The sequence below is a fragment of the Polyodon spathula genome, chromosome 24 (genome assembly GCF_017654505.1).
Source record: "Polyodon spathula isolate WHYD16114869_AA chromosome 24, ASM1765450v1, whole genome shotgun sequence".
Classification (NCBI taxonomy): Eukaryota; Metazoa; Chordata; class Actinopteri; order Acipenseriformes; family Polyodontidae; genus Polyodon; species Polyodon spathula.
The window spans coordinates 23391754-23414253 of NC_054557.1; the positions used below are offsets into that span (position 1 = coordinate 23391754).

At 43.6% G+C, this 22500-nt stretch overlaps 1 protein-coding gene across 2 annotated transcripts in view; it reads right to left on the reverse strand.

Moving 5' to 3' along the window:
* LOC121298824 (H-2 class I histocompatibility antigen, Q9 alpha chain-like) overlaps positions 1-15377 on the reverse strand; it is a 28726-nt gene extending 13349 nt beyond the window's left edge. For both annotated transcript variants that reach the window (XM_041226066.1, XM_041226067.1), the window contains exons 1-2: positions 15231-15377; positions 1971-2231 (exon numbers count right to left, since the gene is read on the reverse strand). In XM_041226066.1, the coding sequence (XP_041082000.1) occupies positions 1971-2231; positions 15231-15288 (319 nt within the window). In that variant the 5' untranslated portion in view covers positions 15289-15377. The remainder of the gene's footprint in view (positions 1-1970; positions 2232-15230) is intronic.
* Between the last annotated feature and the right edge of the window lie 7123 nt (positions 15378-22500).

Sequence of the window (22500 nt, forward strand, 5' to 3'; positions counted from 1 at the left end):
ATATTGTGGCACACGTTACCTTTTAAATCGCTGTCTTTACAGGTGTGTATGATTGGTTAGTTACTGAAATCTCAGTCAACAACTGAAGACATAAGAGGATCATTTCGTATCACTTAATTTTCTCAGATGAAACATAATCTGGTTAACCATACTGATGGCATATCATATGCTTAAATGACAGATATGGTTACGTTCTTGTAGAACTTAAAAGGATAAAACAAAATACATTTCGACAAGGAATTGCATTAATTCCATTACTTATTTGAGCACAAGGTGGTTTCAAGAAATACTTTCTGATTTAAATATAGGCCTGCTATGTGATAGTTTGGGATATTCAGTCTATTTGAAACAATAAATCTTTGAAAATTATATATATATATATATATATATATATATATATATATATATATATATATATATATATATATATATATATATAATTATTAGTCGAAAAAAACGCCCTGCTAAATACTTCTAGCCCTGCTAACCCCAACCCCAACCCTAACCCAACCCTCTCTATGCGCACAGCACAGTGCAATGCAATCAGGTCATCAGGGTTCACACCCTACCCCCAACCTTCTCTACGCACACAGCACAGTGCAATGCAATCAGGTCATCAGGGTTCACACCCTACCCCTAACCTTCTCTATGCACACACCACAGCGTAATGCAATTGGGTCAGCCTTCATCTCACTGAACAAAATCTAGAGAAAGTTATAATGCTGTGAGACACAGACAGAATGGGAGCTTCATGCATGGCTGCCACAATGGAACAGACCAGAAATCACAAACTACCATTCATAATTTTAAAAGTCAGGTTGATTAAGGGGCCTTTCACACTGGATCAGTTTCAAACAAAGTAGTTTGAGAAAAGACTGAATATGTTTTACTATTTTTGTGAGCTTTGTTCAGTTCGGCTTGGATTTTGGTGTCTGACCAAATTTCTGTCAGATCTTCAGTTTCTCCCACTGTGTCCAGATTTCCACAGTGAAAAACTAGGAAATATTTTTTCTCTGAAGCCGTTAAAATAACAGTATATAATAACACAATAATAGCTTAAAAATTAAATCTCGGGTGAATTTATTGCAGACCATAACAACGAGGCTAATTGTTTTCTTTATATTGTCATCTAGTCAACGCATGTTAAATGTACAAAATGCCACATTTCAAAAATAGATCAGCTAGTACCATTTAAATATATGGCATACACATAATCAGAATGATTTAAACAAATAATCCATATAATTGTTTATTTTATTTCTGAATGGAGCTAACAACCTAATACATTACGCTGCTATTACCCTGTACAGCACACTGATGCAGTTTTGTACTTAATACAAAAATAATAATAATACAATAAGAAACCAGGACGAATAACAATTATAATGTTTCCGACTGGGAAAACAAATTAAGGCTGAAACTGTGACAATCCCAGTTTACACGGCATGTCTGGTAACCCTAATATAGTTCCCAAAGACATTTTCAGTTTTTTGTTCTACTTGTTTGATCAGAATATGAACTAAACTACGTGCAAAATGTTCACTTCCGAGTCAGGCTACCTTGTATAGTTTGTTTCCTGTGTGCAAAAGGACTGAGTCCAGCTGTTGTTCACATTGAGGCTTAGCAAGCAAACCAAACACGGTGCGCTGGCTAAAAGAGGTGATCTCAGTTTGTTCAGTTCTGTTTGTTTACCAATCGAACTTTGCCCTAATTAAATCAAGTTTAAAATGTGTGACACTTCAAAACAACATTGACTTCATTGTATTTGGAGATGTGTTTGCTTCATTACCTGAGAATAACAACAGCTTATTAACAATGTGAGCCTCAGTTCTGAACTGTGTGGAAATACGACATTGAAAGAGAGAAATGAGAGTTGCAAGTGACTGAATATCTTGAAGTGAGGAGTATGTATGAGTGTGAGTGCGTGCGTGCGTGCGTGCGTGTGTGTGTGCGTGCCTATCTCTACTCACCTCCAGTCTGGTTGAAGCGCTGCATTGCGACTCCAATATTGGCTTTGAAAATCTGCTCTGCACCGACAAGGTTTTGAGTCTCTCTCTCCCAGTATTCCGGACTCTCAGTCTTTGCCATCCAGTCCTGTGTGGGTCTCATCTTCTTGGTGACACTGTCATAGTGCACATGCTGCACATTGTCCACCAGCCCCACAGCAGTGAACTCAGGGAACCCCGTCCCCCCTGAGACCCCCGTGAAAAAATACCGCAGGGAATGGCTTCCTGGGACAGAGAAGGACACACTGGTTAGTCCAAGTGACACAGACAGCTCTCTGTGTCTCAGAAGGGATACCTGGATCAGGTGTCACACACAGCAGATTGGAGGAGAATAACAGGGACTGTCAAACACTCAAACTGCTTAATCCCGAGTGATTCTTCCAGTCATTTAAACACAAAACTACCTTGATAAACTAGTACAGTAACCCTGTCTAATCCAGCCCCTCTGTCTTGCTATATATACAGTAACCCTGTCTAATCCAGCCCCTCTGTCTTGCTATACAGTACAGTAACCCTGTCTAATCCAGCCCCTGTGTCTTGCTATACAGTACAGTAATCATGTCTAATCCAGCCCCTCTGTCTTGCTATACAGTACAGTAATCATGTCTAATCCAGCCCCTCTGTCTTGCTATACCAGTGCAGCTCTGTGCCGTTGGGGTTTGGTTGGGTTAGGGTTGGGTTGTGTTAGGTTTGGGGTTGGGTTGGGTTAGGTTTGGGGTTGGATTAGGGATGGGTTTAGGGTTAGGGTTAGGGTTGGGTTATGTTTGGGTTATGTTTGGGTTTAGGGTTGGGTTAGGTTTGGGGTTGGGTTAGGTCTGGGGTTGGGGTTGGGGTTAGGTTCGGGGTTAGCGTTGGGTTGGGGTTTGGTTAGCATTGGGTTGGGGTTGGGTTAGGTTTGGGACTAGCGTTTGGTTGGGGTTAGGTTCTTGGTTAGCGTTGGGTTGGACTGGGGTTAGGGTTGGGTTATGGTTGGGTTAGGTTCGGGTTTAGGGTTGAGTTAGGTTTGAGGTTATGTTAGGGTCAGGGCGTTGGCAGAGAGGTGCAGAGCTAGGAAAGTGAAAGGTTGGAGTGCTGGACAAACGCCCCAAGAATAGTTTATAGTGGATATTCCTTTGTGCTGCTTCCATGCCTCTGTGTGTAAATTCCTTAATCAAATGCTTCAGTGGACGGGGACTCATTTGCATGTGAGCTGATTTGTTGACCACAGGGCTTGTTACATTTTAGGGGAAATGGCAAAAAAATAAAATAAAAAAGCACTCCTGCATTTTAAAAAAATATATATATATATATATATATATATATATATATATATATATATATATATATATATATATATATTGACTGTGTCATCATTCACACTGGTGTTGCTTTAAAATAAGATGCTTTCAGGAGACCTAACAGCTGCTCATCCCTGTGAGTCAGAGCTCTCTTCATTGCTTTTGCCTGACCTGAAGTTTTTGATGTCAAGTTTTTGTTAGAGGTGAGAATATATGTAAAAAAACAAACAAACAAAAAACGTTCCCAAAAAAATCCTGTATGGTCACTGCTATATATTTTGTAATCATAGATGGCTCAAAACTGTTTCCTTACTGCAGTGTACTGAGTTTCTATAATGCTTAAAGATAGCGGCCGAGAATCACATACGAGAAAATAAAATCTCGAGGCACTTAAAATATCCAGCACTACTTTTATTTATTTATTTATTTTAACCAGAACTACTCAGAATGCGGCTCATAGTGCTTTCCTCACTGACACCCACTTCCTTAGAGATTGTTGAGAAAAATACACTAGCTTGGTGTCAGGATTTTCCCGCACTTAAAGTTGCATATATGCTGGAACAACTTGGAAAATGCGCGATTCCTGCGACCCCGCGCTGAAATTCAAGCCCTGGACCAGATTTATTTTTCCAGATTTAATTCCGAATGACAGCGATGTATTTCGCATGTATCTGTCCGCTAAATGTTGATGTCAAGTGTGAAAAAAGAAGATTTGAAGTCCGAAGCATTTTTTTTTTTCCGGGTTTAACACTAGAATCGCAGGATTTTCGAACTACATAGAACGGCCACGTCAGTCACTTTGACCCATACATTTTTACACTGCTTCGTTATGAAAATGAAAGACATACTATGGGATACAACTGAAAAGTTGTATTCATGAACATCATATCTAACATTTGCATTGCAGAAACACCGTATTTAAATGGAACATTAAACATAAAAGGCTTTATTTTTACATCACGACTACAGTGAAAAAATATAATAAAATACACATTTCAAAAGAAACGTACATACACACACACACACACACACACACACACACACACACACACACACACACACATATACACACACATATATATATATATATATATATATATATATATATATATATATATATATATATATATATATATATATATATATCACCTGTGTACAGGTGTAAACGGGTATATGTACACACAAAACTATAAAATTTAAATCATTGTTTCTAATACTCTATGGAGCTGCGTATGTGCCTGCATCCAGGAGCTGTCCAGGCGCTGAGTTGGCATCTTGACAAATCCAATCATAGCAGTCTCTGTCTCGTATTCAGTCTACAAATAAGAAAGGCCTTGTTTGCTGCATTTACTAAAAATAGAATATCTTACGTTAAATTTAAAAAAGAAATGTATTGTAATGCATGGGTCACATTGACCCGCGTGGCGGTTCTACGTAGAACTGTTTCTAACTTTATAATTTTTACGACTCTGGCTATCAAACGCCGTCAGGATATTTAATTCATATAATTAGGAAAAGTAAAAATTAGACATACACAGATGATTTACAACGGAAGAGTAATTAACATTTTAAATGCAAAATGGGTCAAACTGACCAGCATGGTGGCTCTAGTGTTAATGGTCATGTACAATTTATGATGAGCGTTTTCAATATTTATAAATTATAACAGAGTACAAATTCCAAAACTTTTAAGAATGTTTTTGTTTACATTTATGTATTAAGCTAAATCTGGAAAAAAGCCTTTTTTTTGTGGTAAATCAAGTTACCCGATTTAAATTAAATTGTACTGTGCGAGAGCAGTGTCTCTGCAGACCGGAGCAGTGCACTAATAGTAACATAGTTTAGATTAATTAATCTTTATCCACCTACCTAGTATTTAAATAAATCCGCCATGTGGTTGAAATGTTGATGATATGCACAGCGTTGGTATAGATGCAATGTTTCCATTTTTTATTGAAAAAATAAACTTGTTTCCCATTAATTTAAACGGCTGAAGTGAAGCCCGCATGTATTGACCTCATCAGGTCATGTGTTTGTGTTTAATTGTAAAGGCTATTGTGGAACTACAGTTAAGGTTCTTACTGAAGCGTTACACACACACTCTTTCTCTCTCTCTTATTTCAGTTACATATCGCTGTGTTGAAGGCAGGAGAGCTGCTACATTACAACACTGCTCACAATGCTGTCAGTTGCATCACTGTCCTTTTTGTAAGCCGTCTATATATAAGCCAAGGGACCGATATACTGTAAGGTAAGGTAACACTTGGAGATCCATCTTAAACAGGCAGTAAAGTACGAAGGTTTGCTTTATGATTAAAGTAATGTTTTTACATAATATAATTTGTTATGCTTTCATCTTAGATGAAAAATAAGTAAAGTTGTAATCTCCATTGTGCTAAAGAGACCTGTTTCAAATATTCTCTTTGAGAAATCTGCTAAGTACCTATTTTTATTTACCTTGAAACAACTGGAACTACATTAAAGAACTCATTAAACATTCTTACAATTCAAACAGGGAAGATGTTCCCGAGGGAATACCTTCAAGGGTACCGCGCTGAGTTCCACATTACACAGTGTGGATATTGTGGTACCCTGTACAAAGACCACCCCGGGATATGTGGGAGATGGACAGCGAGGAGTTTTGAGGGATTTCTGTAGTAAAGTGGCACACCCGCACTTCTGTTCAATGGAGGTGCCCGTCTCTACAGTGAAGTGGCACACCCGCACTTCTGTTCAATGGAGGTGCCCGTCTCTACAGTGAAGTGGCACACCCGCACTTCTGTTCAATGGAGGTGCCCGTCTCTACAGTGAAGTGGCACACCCGCACTTCTGTTCAATGGAGGTGCCCGTCTCTACAGTGAAGTGGCACACCCGCACTTCTGTTCAATGGAGGTGCCCGTCTCTACAGTGAAGTGGCACACCCGCACTTCTGTTCAATGGAGGTGCCCGTCTCTACAGTGAAGTGGCACACCCGCACTTCTGTTCAATGGAGGTGCCCGTCTCTACAGTGAAGTGGCACACCCGCACTTCTGTTCAATGGAGGTGCCCGTCTCTACAGTGAAGTGGCACACCCGCACTTCTGTTCAATGGAGGTGCCCGTCTCTACAGTGAAGTGGCACACCCGCACTTCTGTTCAATGGAGGTGCCCGTCTCTACAGTGAAGTGGCACACCCGCACTTCTGTTCAATGGAGGTGCCCGTCTCTACAGTGAAGTGGCACACCCGCACTTCTGTTCAATGGAGGTGCCCGTCTCTACAGTGAAGTGGCACACCCGCACTTCTGTTCAATGGAGGTGCCCGTCTCTACAGTGAAGTGGCACACCCGCACTTCTGTTCAATGGAGGTGCCCGTCTCTACAGTGAAGTGGCACACCCGCACTTCTGTTCAATGGAGGTGCCCGTCTCTACAGTGAAGTGGCACACCCGCACTTCTGTTCAATGGAGGTGCCCGTCTCTACAGTGAAGTGGCACACCCGCACTTCTGTTCAATGGAGGTGCCCGTTGTCCTGTGGAATAGAGTCTGTGATGTTAAAGGCAGACCCTTGACTTAAGAATTAACTTAAGAACATTTACCGATTTGTTATGAAAATGCGAATCCCGACTACTCTAATTTTGCTGCCTGGGGATCAATTATCTATTTTCCGTCTGGAAATCAAATTAATCTTTCCATTGAATATGCACTAGGAATAAAACAATCAGTGTCTGATTTCCTACAAACCAGTTTTGATGATACCAGGAGCGGATTAAGAACTCCCGGGGCCCTGGGCACAGACTAGAGAAATGCACCTTTTGTTGAGCAGCTTCGAATGTAGTTAAGAGCCTGTTGCATTTCTACCGCATTTTCTCAACATTACCAACTCCACGGGCCGCCTTGCTTCTCGTCGTTTTTTTCAGCCACTTCACAGCTGTCTTGTAGGGGGTTGTCTTTTTTTTTTTTTTTTTTGTAAAAACAAGCTAAACTTTGGATTTTGTTGTACTAAAACTTTTAAACCTTTATCTTTTTTTTTGTTTCTGTGCTCTTGAGTAGCGACGGTTGGTAGCCAAATCCACGATTAACTAATTAACATATAAGTGGCACTTAAAATACCCAAGCACACAGTGGTAGTGCATTAATTTACACAGCTCCACTAAAAACAGACAGGCCGCGTATCATAAACACTTGAGCCATTTTCAAGATTGGAGGTGTCGTGTTATTAAATAAAAACTGTGATAGTATTTACTAGTTTTACAGTGATGAACACATGATACATATGCATTCTAAGGCTTTGTAAATAAAACAAATGGAAGATGAAACATGTAAGATCACAATTATGGGCCCACTAGTTTTCTTGGGGCCGGGGCCTGGGCCCTGTAGGCCCGCCCCTTACTACGGCCCTGGACTGTTCATTCCTAATCCGAGTCCTATAACCGTCGTGTATTTTAAATGTTTGCGGTCAAGAGTTACCCACATCTCCCGCACAATCATCGGACTCAGTCAGTCTTTCTTGTGATGCAATGAGGAGAACATTTGGGGCTTATATTACAAACTACAGCACTACTTTGAGAATGCTAACCATTTATTTTGGAAAAATGCTGACGAAGACAGCTGACCGCGAAATAGAGTGGCCACCCGTCCCTAATTGGGCGGGACAGTCCCGAAATGTAAAGATCAAGTCCCTTTCCCGGGTTTAATGCCTCCGGGACGGCATTCGTCAAGAATTCATAGACACAGTGTGATTTTACAGTTTAGCGCCACAGTCAAACCATAGCATATCTGCTGAAACAACACGAAAACAACGCAGACTTCTCATCTGCGGCTGTTTTTGAAGGTAATTATCTCACGAACTTGTAATTCAATACGTGTTTCGATTCAATATGTAATATTTACTTTTTTTGTGTTATGTATATATTTTTCTTTTTTTTTATAGACTCTTGAAAACGAACAAGCTGCCTGTGTTTGACGGTACTTTATTTACTTGCACTGACTGCAGTAACTTCATTGCGTTTTAAATGCAAAATTGGTTTGTATTTACTTTGTATTACATGTATTGCTTTATAATCATAGTTATTTTTTTTCTTCTGCTGAATATATACTTTTTCTTTATTTTTTACTTGCCGTGGTCGCAAAATATCATAAGTACTTTGTTAACGCTTATGCAATGCCTTTTACACTGAAAATAAACAAATACATACAAGTGAAAATGCAGTTTATTATTATTATTATTATTATTATTATTATTATTATTATTATTATTATTATTATTAATAGTATTTCTTACATTTACTAAAGTGCATGAAAAGCACATTCTTTTTATTTTCAGCATACACAGTAAAATAAATAAGTATGCAGCATATACTAATCGTACTACTATGTTATTATATGCAAACGTTATAGAAAAAGTTCAATACAACCACAAATAGGAAAAACAAGTATGAAAACATGCTATTTTATGTAAAGCAAAATAACGTAGCCTACGTGCATGTAGATTAAGTTATTCTGAAATGTTGCTTAGTCCGGTCAACTTCCATAAAATGGCCGTGTTTGGGGCATTTTTACAGACTATGGTTCGGACAAACCCTTGTAGCTTGTCAACGGTAAAAAAAAATATTTGAAAACTGTTTTTATTTGAAATCCTCGCAAAATCTCGCAACTGTAATATCCAGATATTTTCTATCTAACTTGGAAAGTGGTCGATATTAGCAGTTTTGTAAGGGGGGCGTGGCCTACATCTTTTTAAATTGTTTTTTTATATATGCCACTAGTTAACAAATTATATAACTGAAAACAGCTACTTCAGACCTTTCTATTAATATATTGGGTTTTAAATTCTGATTTAAGGTTACCAAACAACAAGCTATAAAATGCAACACGTTCATGTGCATGTCCAAATATGGGAATTCTGATTAGGCGGCAAAGGGTTAAAACAATACAAAAATATATATGTACATATCCAGCCCCCCACTCTTTGGGGGGAAACCCCAGCATAAGAAATGACAGGTGTCCCGTTTTTGAATTTTGAAAAGGTGATCACCCAACCGTGAAAGTGCATCCTGTGACTGTGTGCATAATCACGGGTTTAAGCTACTTTGTATATCATTCACAGAGACCCGGGGATTGTAAACGCCTGCCCATGCTTTTAAGATGTAATATATATTACAAAAGTATAAATAAGTGCTACATTTATTTAAAATAAAATTAATTAATAAAAACACTAGTAAATAATGTTATAAACTGTTTGTTTATCTCCATTGCTTGTTTTTTTTTTCTCACAACCTACAAGAACCAGAACTGCTGTTTTATTTTTATTTATTTTTGTATTTATTTTATCTAATCCAGGAAAACAAAAATATTCAGAATCTAGTGTACAATTAAATTATAAGGGACAGAGAATGCGTCATGGCGTTATTCATGACGTCAGGCAGGAAAGACAGTTGCAATTTACGTTTATTCTATGTTTTTGCACAGCCGTTGTAGTTTAAACATATAACGTATAGAATTTTAATTGCATTTAGCGAATATATATTCGTAAAATGGTACTATGTATTACATTGTACAGCCCACAGGGGTGGGGTTTGTATAAATAATAAACTCCTGTTCTTAGTTAACCTTTCTTGTATTGTTTATATTGAGGTAGTTCTGCTCGCAGTTACATACAGCATTTTGAATTGTGTTAACTGTGTACTGCGTTTATAAAGTACTGATTTCCATTGTCCCTTGGAGTCTGTTAAAAGTGGAGTGCACCTGTACTGATACTGCTCTTAAATTGGTGACGAATAAAAAATAACCTGGCAATAGTGTGATTTATAATTTGGATACAGGGCAAAGACGGGGGGAGGACGTGATCTACTATACAGGGCACTGTGGTGATTGAAGACAGGGAGGATGTGATATACTGATCTACTATACAGGGCACTGGTGATTGAAGACAGGGAGGATGTGATATACTGATATACTATACAGGGCACTGTGGTGATTGAAGACAGGGAGGATGTGATATACTGTACAGGGCACTGTGGTGATTGAAGACAGGGAGGATGTGATATACTGATATACTATACAGGGCACTGTGGTGATTGAAGACAGGGAGGATGTGATATACTGATATACTATACAGGGCACTGTGGTGATTGAAGACAGGGAGGATGTGATATACTATACAGGGCACTGTGGTGATTGAAGACAGGGAGGATGTGATATACTGATATACTATACAGGGCACTGTGGTGATTGAAGACAGGGAGGATGTGATATACTGTACAGGACACTGTGGTGATTGAAGACAGGGAGGATGTGATATACTGATATACTATACAGGGCACTGTGGTGATTGAAGACAGGGGGAGGATATGTGATATACTATACAGGGCACTGTGGTGATTGAAGACAGGGAGGATGTGATATACTGATATACTATACAGGGCACTGTGGTGATTGAAGACAGGGAGGATGTGATATACTGATATACTATACAGGGCACTGTGGTGATTGAAGACAGGGAGGATGTGATATACTGTACAGGACACTGTGGTGATTGAAGACAGGGAGGATGGATGTGATATACTATACAGGGCACTGTGGTGATTGAAGACAGGGAGGATGTGATATACTGATATACTATACAGGGCACTGTGGTGATTGAAGACAGGGAGGATGTGATATAGTGATATACTATACAGGGCACTGGTGATTGAAGACAGGGAGGATGTGATATACTGATATACTATACAGGGCACTGTGGTGACTGAAGACGGGGAGGATGTGATATACTATACAGGGCACTGTGGTGACTGAAGACGGGGAGGATGTAATCTACTATACAGGGCATCGTGGTGATTCTGCGCTGGAGATTACATAATCAAAAAGGAATAGAAAAATAAAATCCATGAATAATAAAAATCACCAAATCACCAAAGACAACCTTAACCAGCTACGACTAGATGCTTTCAGAACAAGCCAAATGTGGCTGGAAAAACCCCAATCCGGCAGCACGGGGTGTAGCCTAAAAGTTGCATGCGAGGCGCATGCATTACCTATAAATGCTACCTCAAGTTCAATGTACAAATAAACGTGAATTTGTAGAATTGGTTTATAAAAAAAATCTGTATTTTAATTGGTGTTCCGATACTTTTAAGATTTAGGACTACACCACTGAATAGCGACTCCGTGAACTACTGTCCTAGGGTTAGGGGCTTGGCGAATAGGCTGGTGGTGTGATGTCACTATACAGTCCGACCAATCAGGATGGACTTAGGACACTATTTTACAGGGCCGCTGTTTTTCATGACACCGGGACACAGTCCATCATAAATCTCTGCCTTTTTATTTTCAATGAGGGTGTTTTTAAAAAAACAAACATTTGAAATGTATATAAAATGTTCAATCAAGTTTTCCACTTTGAATTGCATTGTTTAATTTCCTTGTCTGTTAATCCTTTGAAGGCAGAGCCTGAGTATTTTGGGCTCCGCCCCTTCATGGGCTGAAAAGAAGAGTACATGAACGAGACCCGGGTAAATCTGTACTTACTGTAGGAGTGAAAACGTTGGAAAAAGAGTGGAATATTAGTGTGCGATAGGTGAGCAAGAACCTAAATAGTAGACCAGTACAGAAATAAAATCATGAGTCGTCTTCCCTTCAGTGTCGCTGGATTCTTCTTCACTGGTATATATTATGTTTATATGTAACTTGCCTGTTAGATTGATCACTTAGCAATAATTTAGGTAGATGGTTTACTTTATAAAGCGAGTTTCTAACAAGTCAGCGTTTTTTTTTTGTTTGTTTTTGTTTTTTTTTGTTTTTTTTGGTCAGTCATTTTATGTCTGCACAGGGTTACATTTCCATTTACCATCTGGAGGGTGCATGACAACCACATTTTTGTTAGAAGAGGTCGGAGGAGAGGCTCAGTTGCAAGAACACATTGACCTGGAAGGGAAACGACGTGGCAGCCACAGATTGGAGAGGCGGTTGCACTCGTTTACCAAGGGGTCATGTGTGACCGTATAAAAGGGGATGGAGATTTGCCCCTTTGCTTGGTTTAAAACTATTGAACCATTAGGGCTGTGAGAGACCCCAAGAGAAATAAAAAAAGAGACGTTCGTAAGTGTTTTGTTTGGCTGTAATTGTCTTGTGTTGTATTGCTAGACGGTTAAACACAATGACTGTGTACCAATTTTAATTGTTACATGTTCTAAAAATATGACATGAGAAAAATGATACTCCTCTGTGAGAATCAACTTTGAAATAAGTGGCTGTGGCGGAGTGTCCTGCCCCTTTGTTATTTATATTATAATTTATATGTATATATGATGACAAAAGCCAATATTATTTGTTAATGTTTTGTGTTTATATTTTAGAAACCTTGTGAAGATGCGTCACTGATCTGGCAGTCTACACATCCTTATTAAACTTGTGCAGATTATGGCCGAGGGGTAATAAGATAATTACTAGCTAGTTAACCCCTCTGCCAGAAAATAAAAGACCTGCAGCTTTGGCTGCACAGTGACGTGTGTTCGAGAGGCGGAACGAGTCAGGTGGTAAAGGAAAGTAAACCTCGAAGAGAAGTAAACAATTGCAACCAGCATACTACTTGTTATGATTTGTTTGTTTGGCCCTTGTATCTGTATCTTTTTGTTTGGTGTTTTGTTTTGTTTAAATCTTTTGTTTAATTATTTAAAATAAACACGCTGAGCACCGTTGCACTTCAATTTTGCCTCGCCATTCCTTGTTTTGAATCTGTGTTTCTGCTCTGACGTCACCCCTGCAAAGCCATCCTGTCACAGTTGGTGTCAGAACTGAGACGACAGTGCCTCCAAGCATCAGAGCAGCAATACTGCGGGGTGGGGGGGGGGTGTCAAAAGGAGTGTTCGTTTTTTTGTTTGGAAAAAAAAAATTAAAAAATGGGAGCTAGTGGCCAGAGGAAGCAGCAGCAACAGCCATTGCCGGCTGGCTACCAGGTTTGCCTAGCAGAGGACTAGTGCCCCGGCTGTGGCAATTTTGGGCACTCCCAATACCAGGAGGAGGGGTGGTCTGATATGCCCGAAGAAAGGGAGTACTCCACTGTGGAGAATGCGAAGAAGATGGTGCGTCCATAGCCCAAGAGGGGGGGAAAGGTGCGGAGGAAGGTGGTGCACGCTGTGCACTGCCTATGGGCATGAGGAGGATTGCCCAGAGCAGGAACCGGAGGATGAGGAGCTGATGAATCCACAGCCCAAGAGGGGGGAGTCGGTGCGTCCACAGCCAAAGAGGCGGGAGGCTGAGTGCCCACAGCCCAAGAAAGGAAAATCCCAAGGTCCACACCCCAGGCTCCACTGACAGGGGAGCTATGCCTGCTGGTTTCACCTCCACCACCATCATCCAAAGGCGGACTGGTCCACTCTCCTCTGAGGGGATCTGGGACTGGCTGACGGAGCCTGAGAGGGATATCGAAGAGGCCCTCTCTGCTGTGATCAACCTCCTGTGGGCCAGAGATAGGGAGCGCTGGGAGGCTTGGGAGTAGCAACACCACCCATTATCCCTCCCAGACATCGCAGCCATGGTGCTCAACTACCTGGCTGCGGATATGGGAGGGGCCTTGCTGCCAATTCCAGCGCCAGAGAGAGAGGAGCCATTGCTGCCGTCCCTAACGCCAGGAGGAGACTGCTTGCTGCTCCCTACACCTCCACCGCCAGGAGCAGAGGAGCAGGAGCTGCCTCTACCACTCCCACCTCCACCAGCAGAGGGTGACTACCTGCTGCTTCCTCCTCCACCACTATAGGAGGACTACATGCCACTCCCTCCTCCACCACCATGGGAGGATACATGCCACTCCCTTCTCCACCGCCATGGGAAGACTGCTTGCCGCTCCCACCAGCAATGGGAGAGTGCTGCTGCTCCCATCTCCATTGCCGTGAGAGGGCTGTCTGCCGCTCCCACCTCCACCACCACAGGGAGAAGTGGAGCTCCTGTTGCCGCCTTCTTGGCTGAGAGCTCCTGTCCCAGCGTGGCCTCCCGAGGGTCTGCTGCTGCCTTCGCCTGGGGTCGCCTACTTGCCGTCGCCTGGGGTTGCCTGCTGCTCCGCATCGCCTGGAGAGCTGTTTCTTTTGTGTCTCCTAGGGTTGCTCAGTCCCACTTTGCCTGGGGTCGCTGCCAGCTCTGCTTTGCCTGGGGTTGCTGCCAGTCCTGCATTGCAACAGGTAATACTGTGGCCAGAGCCCCACACTGGGGAGCTGCCGGCCATGAAGAAGAAGGGGGAAGATCAGGAGACCAGCTCCACAGACAGCCTGCCGATTGCCAGGATTACATTGGCCAGAGGACCCGGCCTGTGTGCGTTCAGCCTGGCCGCTACAGCTGTTGGGGTGAGAGGAGGACCTCCCACCATGGCCGCCACCCTTGGCCCATTGCTGCCCCTGTTCCTGGGCCCGGATGATGAACCAGTATACTACTTGTTTCTATTTGTTTGTTTGACCCTTGTGCCTTTTATTTGGTGTTTTGTTTTGTTTAAATCATTTGTTTTATTATTTAAAATAAACACGCTGAGCGCTGTTGTGCTTCAGTTTTGCCCTGCCATTCCTTGTTTTGAATCTCTGTTTCTGGTCTGACATCACCCCTGCAGAGCCATCCTGTCACAGTGGCCCAAAGCGATTTAACCCCTGAAATACCCCGGCTACTTATTCAGTTTGTGTTACTTCTGCTGTATGCAAATAAGAAGCTGGAAGTAAATGAGAAACTGGCTAATAAGAAGCCAGCTTCAGCATCATGTAAATGTTATATTTTTTATGTTGAAACACCTGCTTCATTGTATGGGTTTACTATTACAAAACAGTAACTTGAAAAGGTTGAACAGTAAAAATTAGGTTTACCAGAACTTTTTAGAAAAAAAAAACAAAAAACAGTGTCAGCTTGCTACGCTTGGCAATTCTTTTTACCCCCCACACCCCCCCATACATCCCATACATAAGTTAGTCCCCATGATTGTAATAGGATTGTAAACTCACCTGCACCAGACCCAGCATGAACACAGCACAGTATCGCCAGCACCACCGCCGTCAACATCTCCGATACTCTTCAGACATCACAATAATACAAAATAAACTTGAACAATCCTATGGGATTAGTCTTGGTACACACACAGTTACACACTGAACAGTTCTTCTTCGCAGTTCTGTCCAATAATGATGGCTCTCAGCCAATAGGACATGCAGCATCAGCAGTCTCCGGGTAGAATACCTTTTCAGATGTTGCGACTCTGAAACTAAAAGAGATCTGTTCAGAAAATACACTGAATACCGCGGTGTTATTAATAGCAATGATCTGAAAGCAGTGTATTAACTGGGGATGATCCTGTGGTTGGTACAGAGGACGGTACTACACTAGTACACAAGTTAACACCAATTGCAACAAACAAAGCAGCTCCTGATAGTCCCCAGCTGCGTGTTACATACAAACAGGGGCACAAATAAGGGGGGTACAAGAGGTGCAGTGAACCTGGGCCCAGGACACAGGGGGCCCAAAAAACACAAAGCCGATTTGGTTTATAGTAGTGTTTCCACTGGGGCAAAAATACAAATGTCTCTAGAAACTTTCAGTTTTTGCCAAGTTTTCCTGTTCTGATTCAGTTTTATGTACAGCTCTGGCCAAAAGTTTTGCAACACTTAGAATTTTAGGATTGAGACATAATCAAATTTAAAAAAATAAAACAAAATATAAAAATATATTAATACTTATCATGTAATCAAAGAAACTGTAAAATAATTGTTATAGGGCAATAAATGGGATCAGGGCCTCAGGCCATGCACCAGTTTTGAAAATATTTCCATTTATAGACATACATGCGCTCATGGAAGAACTACTGCTACTGCGTCTGAGAGCCCTAAGGCAGACAGACGATCCCGTTCAGGGGCCAGACCCACAGTTGGAGTCTGCCTGGTCTGGGTGCCTTTTGCCTGACTGAGGAGATCCATGCACACTGGGATCTCCCAGGGCTGGCCTTACAGCAGCTGGCAGAGGGGGTCATCAGGAGAACTGTCGCCTCCTCGCTCCTGACCTTTTCGAGGAAGGCAGGGAGCAGTGGAATAGGCGGGAAAGCATACAAAAGAGATCTGGGACATTTGTGCACTAGGGGATGCCTAGTGGACCTCTGCAGCTGCGGAGGGAGAACCACAGGGGGCAATGGGTCATCTCTGCCATGGCAAAGAGATTGTCCTGGGCTTCCCCGAAGCGTTCCCAAATGCGCTGCACCCCCTGAGGATGCAGTCGTCAATCTGACGGGTGAGGAGCCACCCTCGAGAGGTCTGCTGTCCAGTTCACCACTCTCGGGAGATGTACAGCCCAGAGGTGCCTGTGTGCCTAGATCAGCAGCCAAAAAGCTATGCAGTGTAACCCTGGGGACCAAAGCCCTCCCTGGTGCTTCATGTGTGCATCACTGACATGTTGGTTGCGGAGCAAAAGGTTTATGTGCAGGGATGTCCAGTGGCCCGACCAGGATCCTCTGCCTGCCCAGACCGGCCCCCAAAAGGAGTTGGATGCGTCTGTCATCACCCCTTGACGATTGCAAATGAATCCCATCTTTACGCCTTCTCTCAGGTGAGGGGCTTGCCTCCACCAGTGTAGTACTTTCCAGCATAGGCGAGACACTGTCAGTCGATGGGTGTAGCCGAAAGGCATTGAGCCACGCTTGAAGCGGACGCATGTAAAGTAACTCCAGTTGAACGACTGAAGACACTGCTGTCATTAGACCCAGGAGTTTTGGGCAAAACACTAATTACACCGTGGACCCTGGTTAAAACAGGGCCAGGCAGTTGGGAATAGCAGCTACCCTGTCGTCCGACAGGCTCGCATTGCAAGGGAGTCCAGCCGGAGACCCAGATAGACCGTACTCTGCACCGGTGTATTTGGCTTTTTGCATCACTGAGGGTGAGACCCAGCCTTGATAGACCTAGCCTCGACATCACTGTTTGGGCCACTGCTGTTCCTGGGACTGGGAACAAATCAACCAGTCGTCCAGATAGTTCACCACCATCATCCCTTGCAGTCACAAGGGAGCTAGGATGGCATCCATGCGCTTTGAAAACGTGCGGGGGGGCTAAGGAGAGTCAGAATGGCAGCACGGAAAACTCAAAGATGCTCCCCTGAAAGGCGAGGCGGAGATATTTCTTGTATGCAGGACAGATAGGAACGTGAAAATACGTGTCCTTCAGTTCCACTGTTTTTAACCAGTCGTCAGGCCAGACAGACTGGAGGATGTGGCGATGTGTGACCATCTGGAACCTCCTCTCCCTCAAGAACCCGTTGAGGTGTCTCAGGTCTAGGATGGGGCGAAGGCCGCTGTCTTTTTTTGACACCAAGAAATACCTTGAGTAGAACCCCTCTCTATGAGTGTTGTGTTCTACGAGACGGATGGCTTGTTTTTGAAGTAGTGTTTCTACCTCTTGCCTGAGAGCCAAGACCTGGAGAGGGTCATTCATGGATGTGACTGTGATCCCTCGAAAGGGAGGAGGTCCGGAGTGGAATTGCAGTGCGTAGCCGGTGTGTGTGGTGACGAGGACCCAGGAGCCTGAGGTGCAGTTGTGACAGTAGTGCAGCTGGCGTTGTGCGAACTGGTGGGTCTGAGGCCGCAAGCCTTCAGGCCCCTGCTGGGGCTGCCTTGGTGGCTGACTGGGGTGGTTCTGTTGTTTCTCTGGGCACTGGTGCACTGGGGCTCCACATCCTGCATTTCCCCCGGCTTGCCGATGGTCCCTTGGATAGCCTGTCACGGAGGCCTGGAGGCGGTACTGTAGGGATTGGAATAGTCTGGGTTACCGTGGTAACTGCCGGACGCCATCACCCCCTGTGGCAAAGTGGTTGGTAAGGGGAACAGGTGTAGTGGTGATGAGATGCAGGAGTGACAGGCAGACAACGGTAATTTAGTGAATAAGTGTTTATTGTGCCGTTTCCAGGTCTGGCGACCGTCAAATAATAAATCCCCGGCAGTACACAACAATGTGTAAAGCGTGGGGAGCGTGAATAACACAACACAGTCCTGAACAGAAAACAAAGGCACGGTCACCAGTCCTGGGAGAATCCAAACGTGCAGGTGCTCTGTGCAGTGGTGCTCCGGATAGTGCTTTCGTGGCGACAGCTCCAGAGGTGTGCGTTAACTGTCTAGTGGTGCAATAAAGACAGACAATTACAGACAGACAGAAATAACACACAACACGTAACAAACAGTTGTTTCTCGTATTTTCTGAGAGCTCCTCTCTCAGTTCTTCTCTCCTAGTGTTAACCCAAACGAAGGAAAAGATCAGCGTTCCCCTGGCCCCTATATGTAATCCTGCATGATATCTAGGTAAACGGTTGCAGCTGCTTTATTGCTTGCAGCTGCCTCTCGTTTACCTTTCAAATCAATATGGTCTTACAACAGAGTCTCGCTTCCATCCAGGCTGACCCACTTCCCTGTCCCGGAAACGAACTGTCAGGCCAGCCCTTCCAGATACTTCTCCTCTCGTTCTTTAGCGCCCTCGCAGGTCGGGAGGAAGATTTATCACCAGAACTCATATTTCTGTCACACACCCCCTTCCCTGTGCCAGGGCATGAGAGGGGAGTATTACAGCCACCTGTCGGGAAGCCTCTCGTTCTCTATGAGAGTGCTGCAGGAACTCCTCTACTGCTGGTCCAAAGGTATGGCCATGGGAGATAGGCACATCTAGTAATGCGAACTTGTCTGCATCCGGGACCCCGGCTTAAGACAGCCACATCTGTTTCTGTGCCACCACCAAGCCTGTCAGGCATCTGCCCAGAGCTTGCTCTTGGAAACCCGAGATCTGTAACAGAGTGCTCAAGACCGTGCGTAGCTTTGAAGCTAGCGGTTCGGGAGGGTTACGGAGCACAGCATTCCATCGAGATAGGCCGTTAAGAGGCCTCTTCTGTTTGCCAGGCACGTTACCTGCGCTTCAGCCGCGTAAGCAGCCTTAAGGTGGGCTTCCGTGATCCTGCGTTGGCCGTTAGGGCATACTGGATCTTTGGACAGGCCTCCCACTGGGGGGCATGCAGTAAGGCCGCTACTGGGGGAGTCCACCAGAGGGAACTGTGCAAACCCTACCGCCTCTGGTGCTCCTATGGAGTCAAAAGCAGCTGCGCTCTTGGATACATTGGGTGCTGAGGCTGGGTGTTGCCAAGAGGATTTGACCTCCTCCAGGAAGTCCAGGAATGCTGGAAAGGGCTGAGTGTCTTTGTCTGGGCTACTTGCAGTCACCCAACCATGGGCAGCGCGTAGCTTGTGGAGCACTCAGACAGTTGCAGCGCTGTCACACGATCAGTGCAGCACAAAGCTTGCAGTAGAGTGGAGCACCTAAGATGGCGTCTGGACCACGTGGAGCACGCAACCGGTGCAGCGTGTAGCTTGCAGCGGGGTGGTACAGTAGCAGACCTAGAGAAGGGAGAAAACAGACACTGAATGAGGTCTCCGCGCAGTGTGTATTTATTACCTCGGTGAGGCGGGACTGCGGACGTCACTCTGCGGAGAGGCCTATTGGCAGCTTTGATATAAAATGCTCAGCAAATACTCGACAAGCAGGCATATCCCCAAAAGTATCATTGGCGGTCATCTTCGAATTGAAAGGGAACTGTTTGTTTGATGTCTGAGGTTTCTAGTGCATATTGATAAGACTGCATTACTAGAGATAAAATGGGACATGTACTCACGATATTTAGAAATTTACATTTAATATGGAATAGCTAATGTCAGGCAATGTGATTAACAATTAAATAATGTTGTTAATACTGTCGTTTTTAACACTCCTTCTTTTTTCAGGCGCTGTAGAAACAGATTTGTAGAACTGTGCATTCAAAATATGTCATGTGATCTGGCTGAGCCCCCTGAAATGTATTTGCTTGTAGACCTTAGAATACACATCAAATGGCAAGATAATTTTTGAAAAGGGGGTATGTGTAATTCAAAACAAAATACAACATTGACAACCCTTAAAAACTAATAAATGTCGGCTAATTCATTTCATACTATTTAAAACAGTTGTTGATAGAAATAGATTAAGATTAAAGAGCTGTGGTTTGTCCATTCTTGCACATGTGGAATGCCCCTTGATTATGTTTAAAAGAAAGACATGGCTGGATAATGTTCTACTTCAGACTGCAGTACTTTTAGAGAAGTTCTGGTTATCTTATCTGTAAGGTAAAACTATTTAAAAAGTTTACTTTATTGCATTGAGATTAGATTGTACCTGTGTGTGTGCTGGGTTAAGGTTAGTGTTCTCCCTGTGTGTGCTGGGTTAGGGTTAGGGTTGGGGTTGTGTGTGTGTGTGCATGACATTCTCCCTGTGTGTGTGCTGCATTAGGGTTAGGGTTCTCCCTGTGTGTGTGTGCTGCGTTAGGGTTCTTCCTGTGTGTGTGCTGAGTTAGTTTTGTGTGTATGTGTGTGCATGACATTCTCCCTGTGTGTGTGCTGGGTTAGGGTTAGGGTTCTCCCTGTGTGTGTGTGTTGGGTTAGGGTTGTGTGTGCATGACATTCTCCCTGTGTGTGTGCTGGGTTAGGGTTAGGGTTCTCCCTGTGTGTGTGCTGGGTTAGGGTGAGGGTTAGGGTTGTGTGTGTGCATGACATTCTCCCTGTGTGTGTGCTGGGTTAGGCTTGTGTGTGTGTGTGTGTGCATGCATGACATGATCCCTGTGTGTGTGCTGGGTTAGGGTTCTCCTTGTGTGTGCTTGGTTAGGGTTGTGTGTGTGTGTGTGTGCATGACATTCTACCTCTGTGTGTGCTGGGTTAGGGTTCTCCCTGTGTGTATGCTGGGTTAGGGTTGTGTGTGTGTGTGTGTGTGTGTGTGTGCATTACATTCTCCCTGTGTATGTGCTGGGTTAGGGTTAGGGTTCTCCCTGTGTGTGTGCTGGGTTAGGTTTAGGGTTGTATGTGCATGGCATTCTCCCTGTCTGTGTGCTGAGTTAGGGTTAAGATTCTTCCTGTGTGTGTGCTGGGTTAGGGTTAAGGTTATCCCTGTGTATGTGCTGGGTTAGGTTCTGGGTTAAAAAAACCTCCACCACTCCCAAGCCCATCAGTTGCCACTCCTTCACCTCCCCTCTCCAGAATCCTGGAGTCTCCACTGCCGCTGCATGCACCAATGTAGAGCGGATTCACCAAACTGTTGTTAAATTCACCAGGAGTCCCTCAACGAACTGTTATACTCACTGATGCGTCACCACTGAAGCAGCAGATTCACCGGGGTTGAGAGGCAGTGAATTGCATCAAAAACATTATGGCCACGCCCATGGATGAAGGTGGTCTCCAGTACGGGGACACTTCTATGAATTTAATTGTCAATTCAGAGACGGCAAATCTTTTGAAAATGGGTATGCAGTTGTGTATTTAATAAATATGTAGTGCTAATAAAAATATCAATATATAAATATTAGCCAACAATCTGATGTTGTGTTGTATCTTGTAGAGCAGTGGTTCCCAACCTGTGGTCCGCGGACCCCTAGGGGTCCGTGAGGCCATCACGGGGTCCGCGGGAAAACAAAATAAAAATTCTCTCCATGCACCAGCAAGCCCAATTTCACAAGGCAAGTCGGCAGAACATAGCGCCTGCCGCTGTATTACACTAGTTGCAGCATGTGACGTGTTTAGAAGCAACCCCACATGGTTCGTCTCGCTGTAGGAGGTATCAGCAATGGTATCAGCATTAAGCAAGTGGCAGTGGAGTACAGAGGCAAGTGAGGCATGGCCTCACCAATAATTCCCAAAGGCTAAAAAACATTTTGCATATTCTTTTTATTTTATTGAGAAAAACATAAGCACAGTTAAGTATGTATATATTAAATAAATTTAAGGCCACAGAAGCGCTAGTGACATTATTTAAAAGTCTCAACTCGCTTTCACCAGCAGAGAAAGTGCAACGCCAGAAAGCTGGAACAATGTAGTGCTGCCGCACTGCTGCGTGAGGCACAAATCTTGAGGGCCTCACAAAGCTGCTTATTACCAAGGCAACGCACCACGCTGGGGTCCCTTTATGAAGGTGTTGCTATGGTAACCACAGCATGGTGAGGCGGCATCTATTGGATTTGGAGTAGTTAGAATTTGTACGATTTTAATTTTTTTCAATAATGGCTTTAGTTGAATCTGATAGTATATGTGACCTGAGGAAAATAAGCAGTAAGATCCCAAAAAGAGAGACATTCAATTGTTAAGGATGGCAGAATAACATTAGCACTAGTGATTTTGAAGAAAGACGGTAAACAAATGTGGCAAGGAGTTAATAAAATGGCAGGCAGCGCTGTGAACAA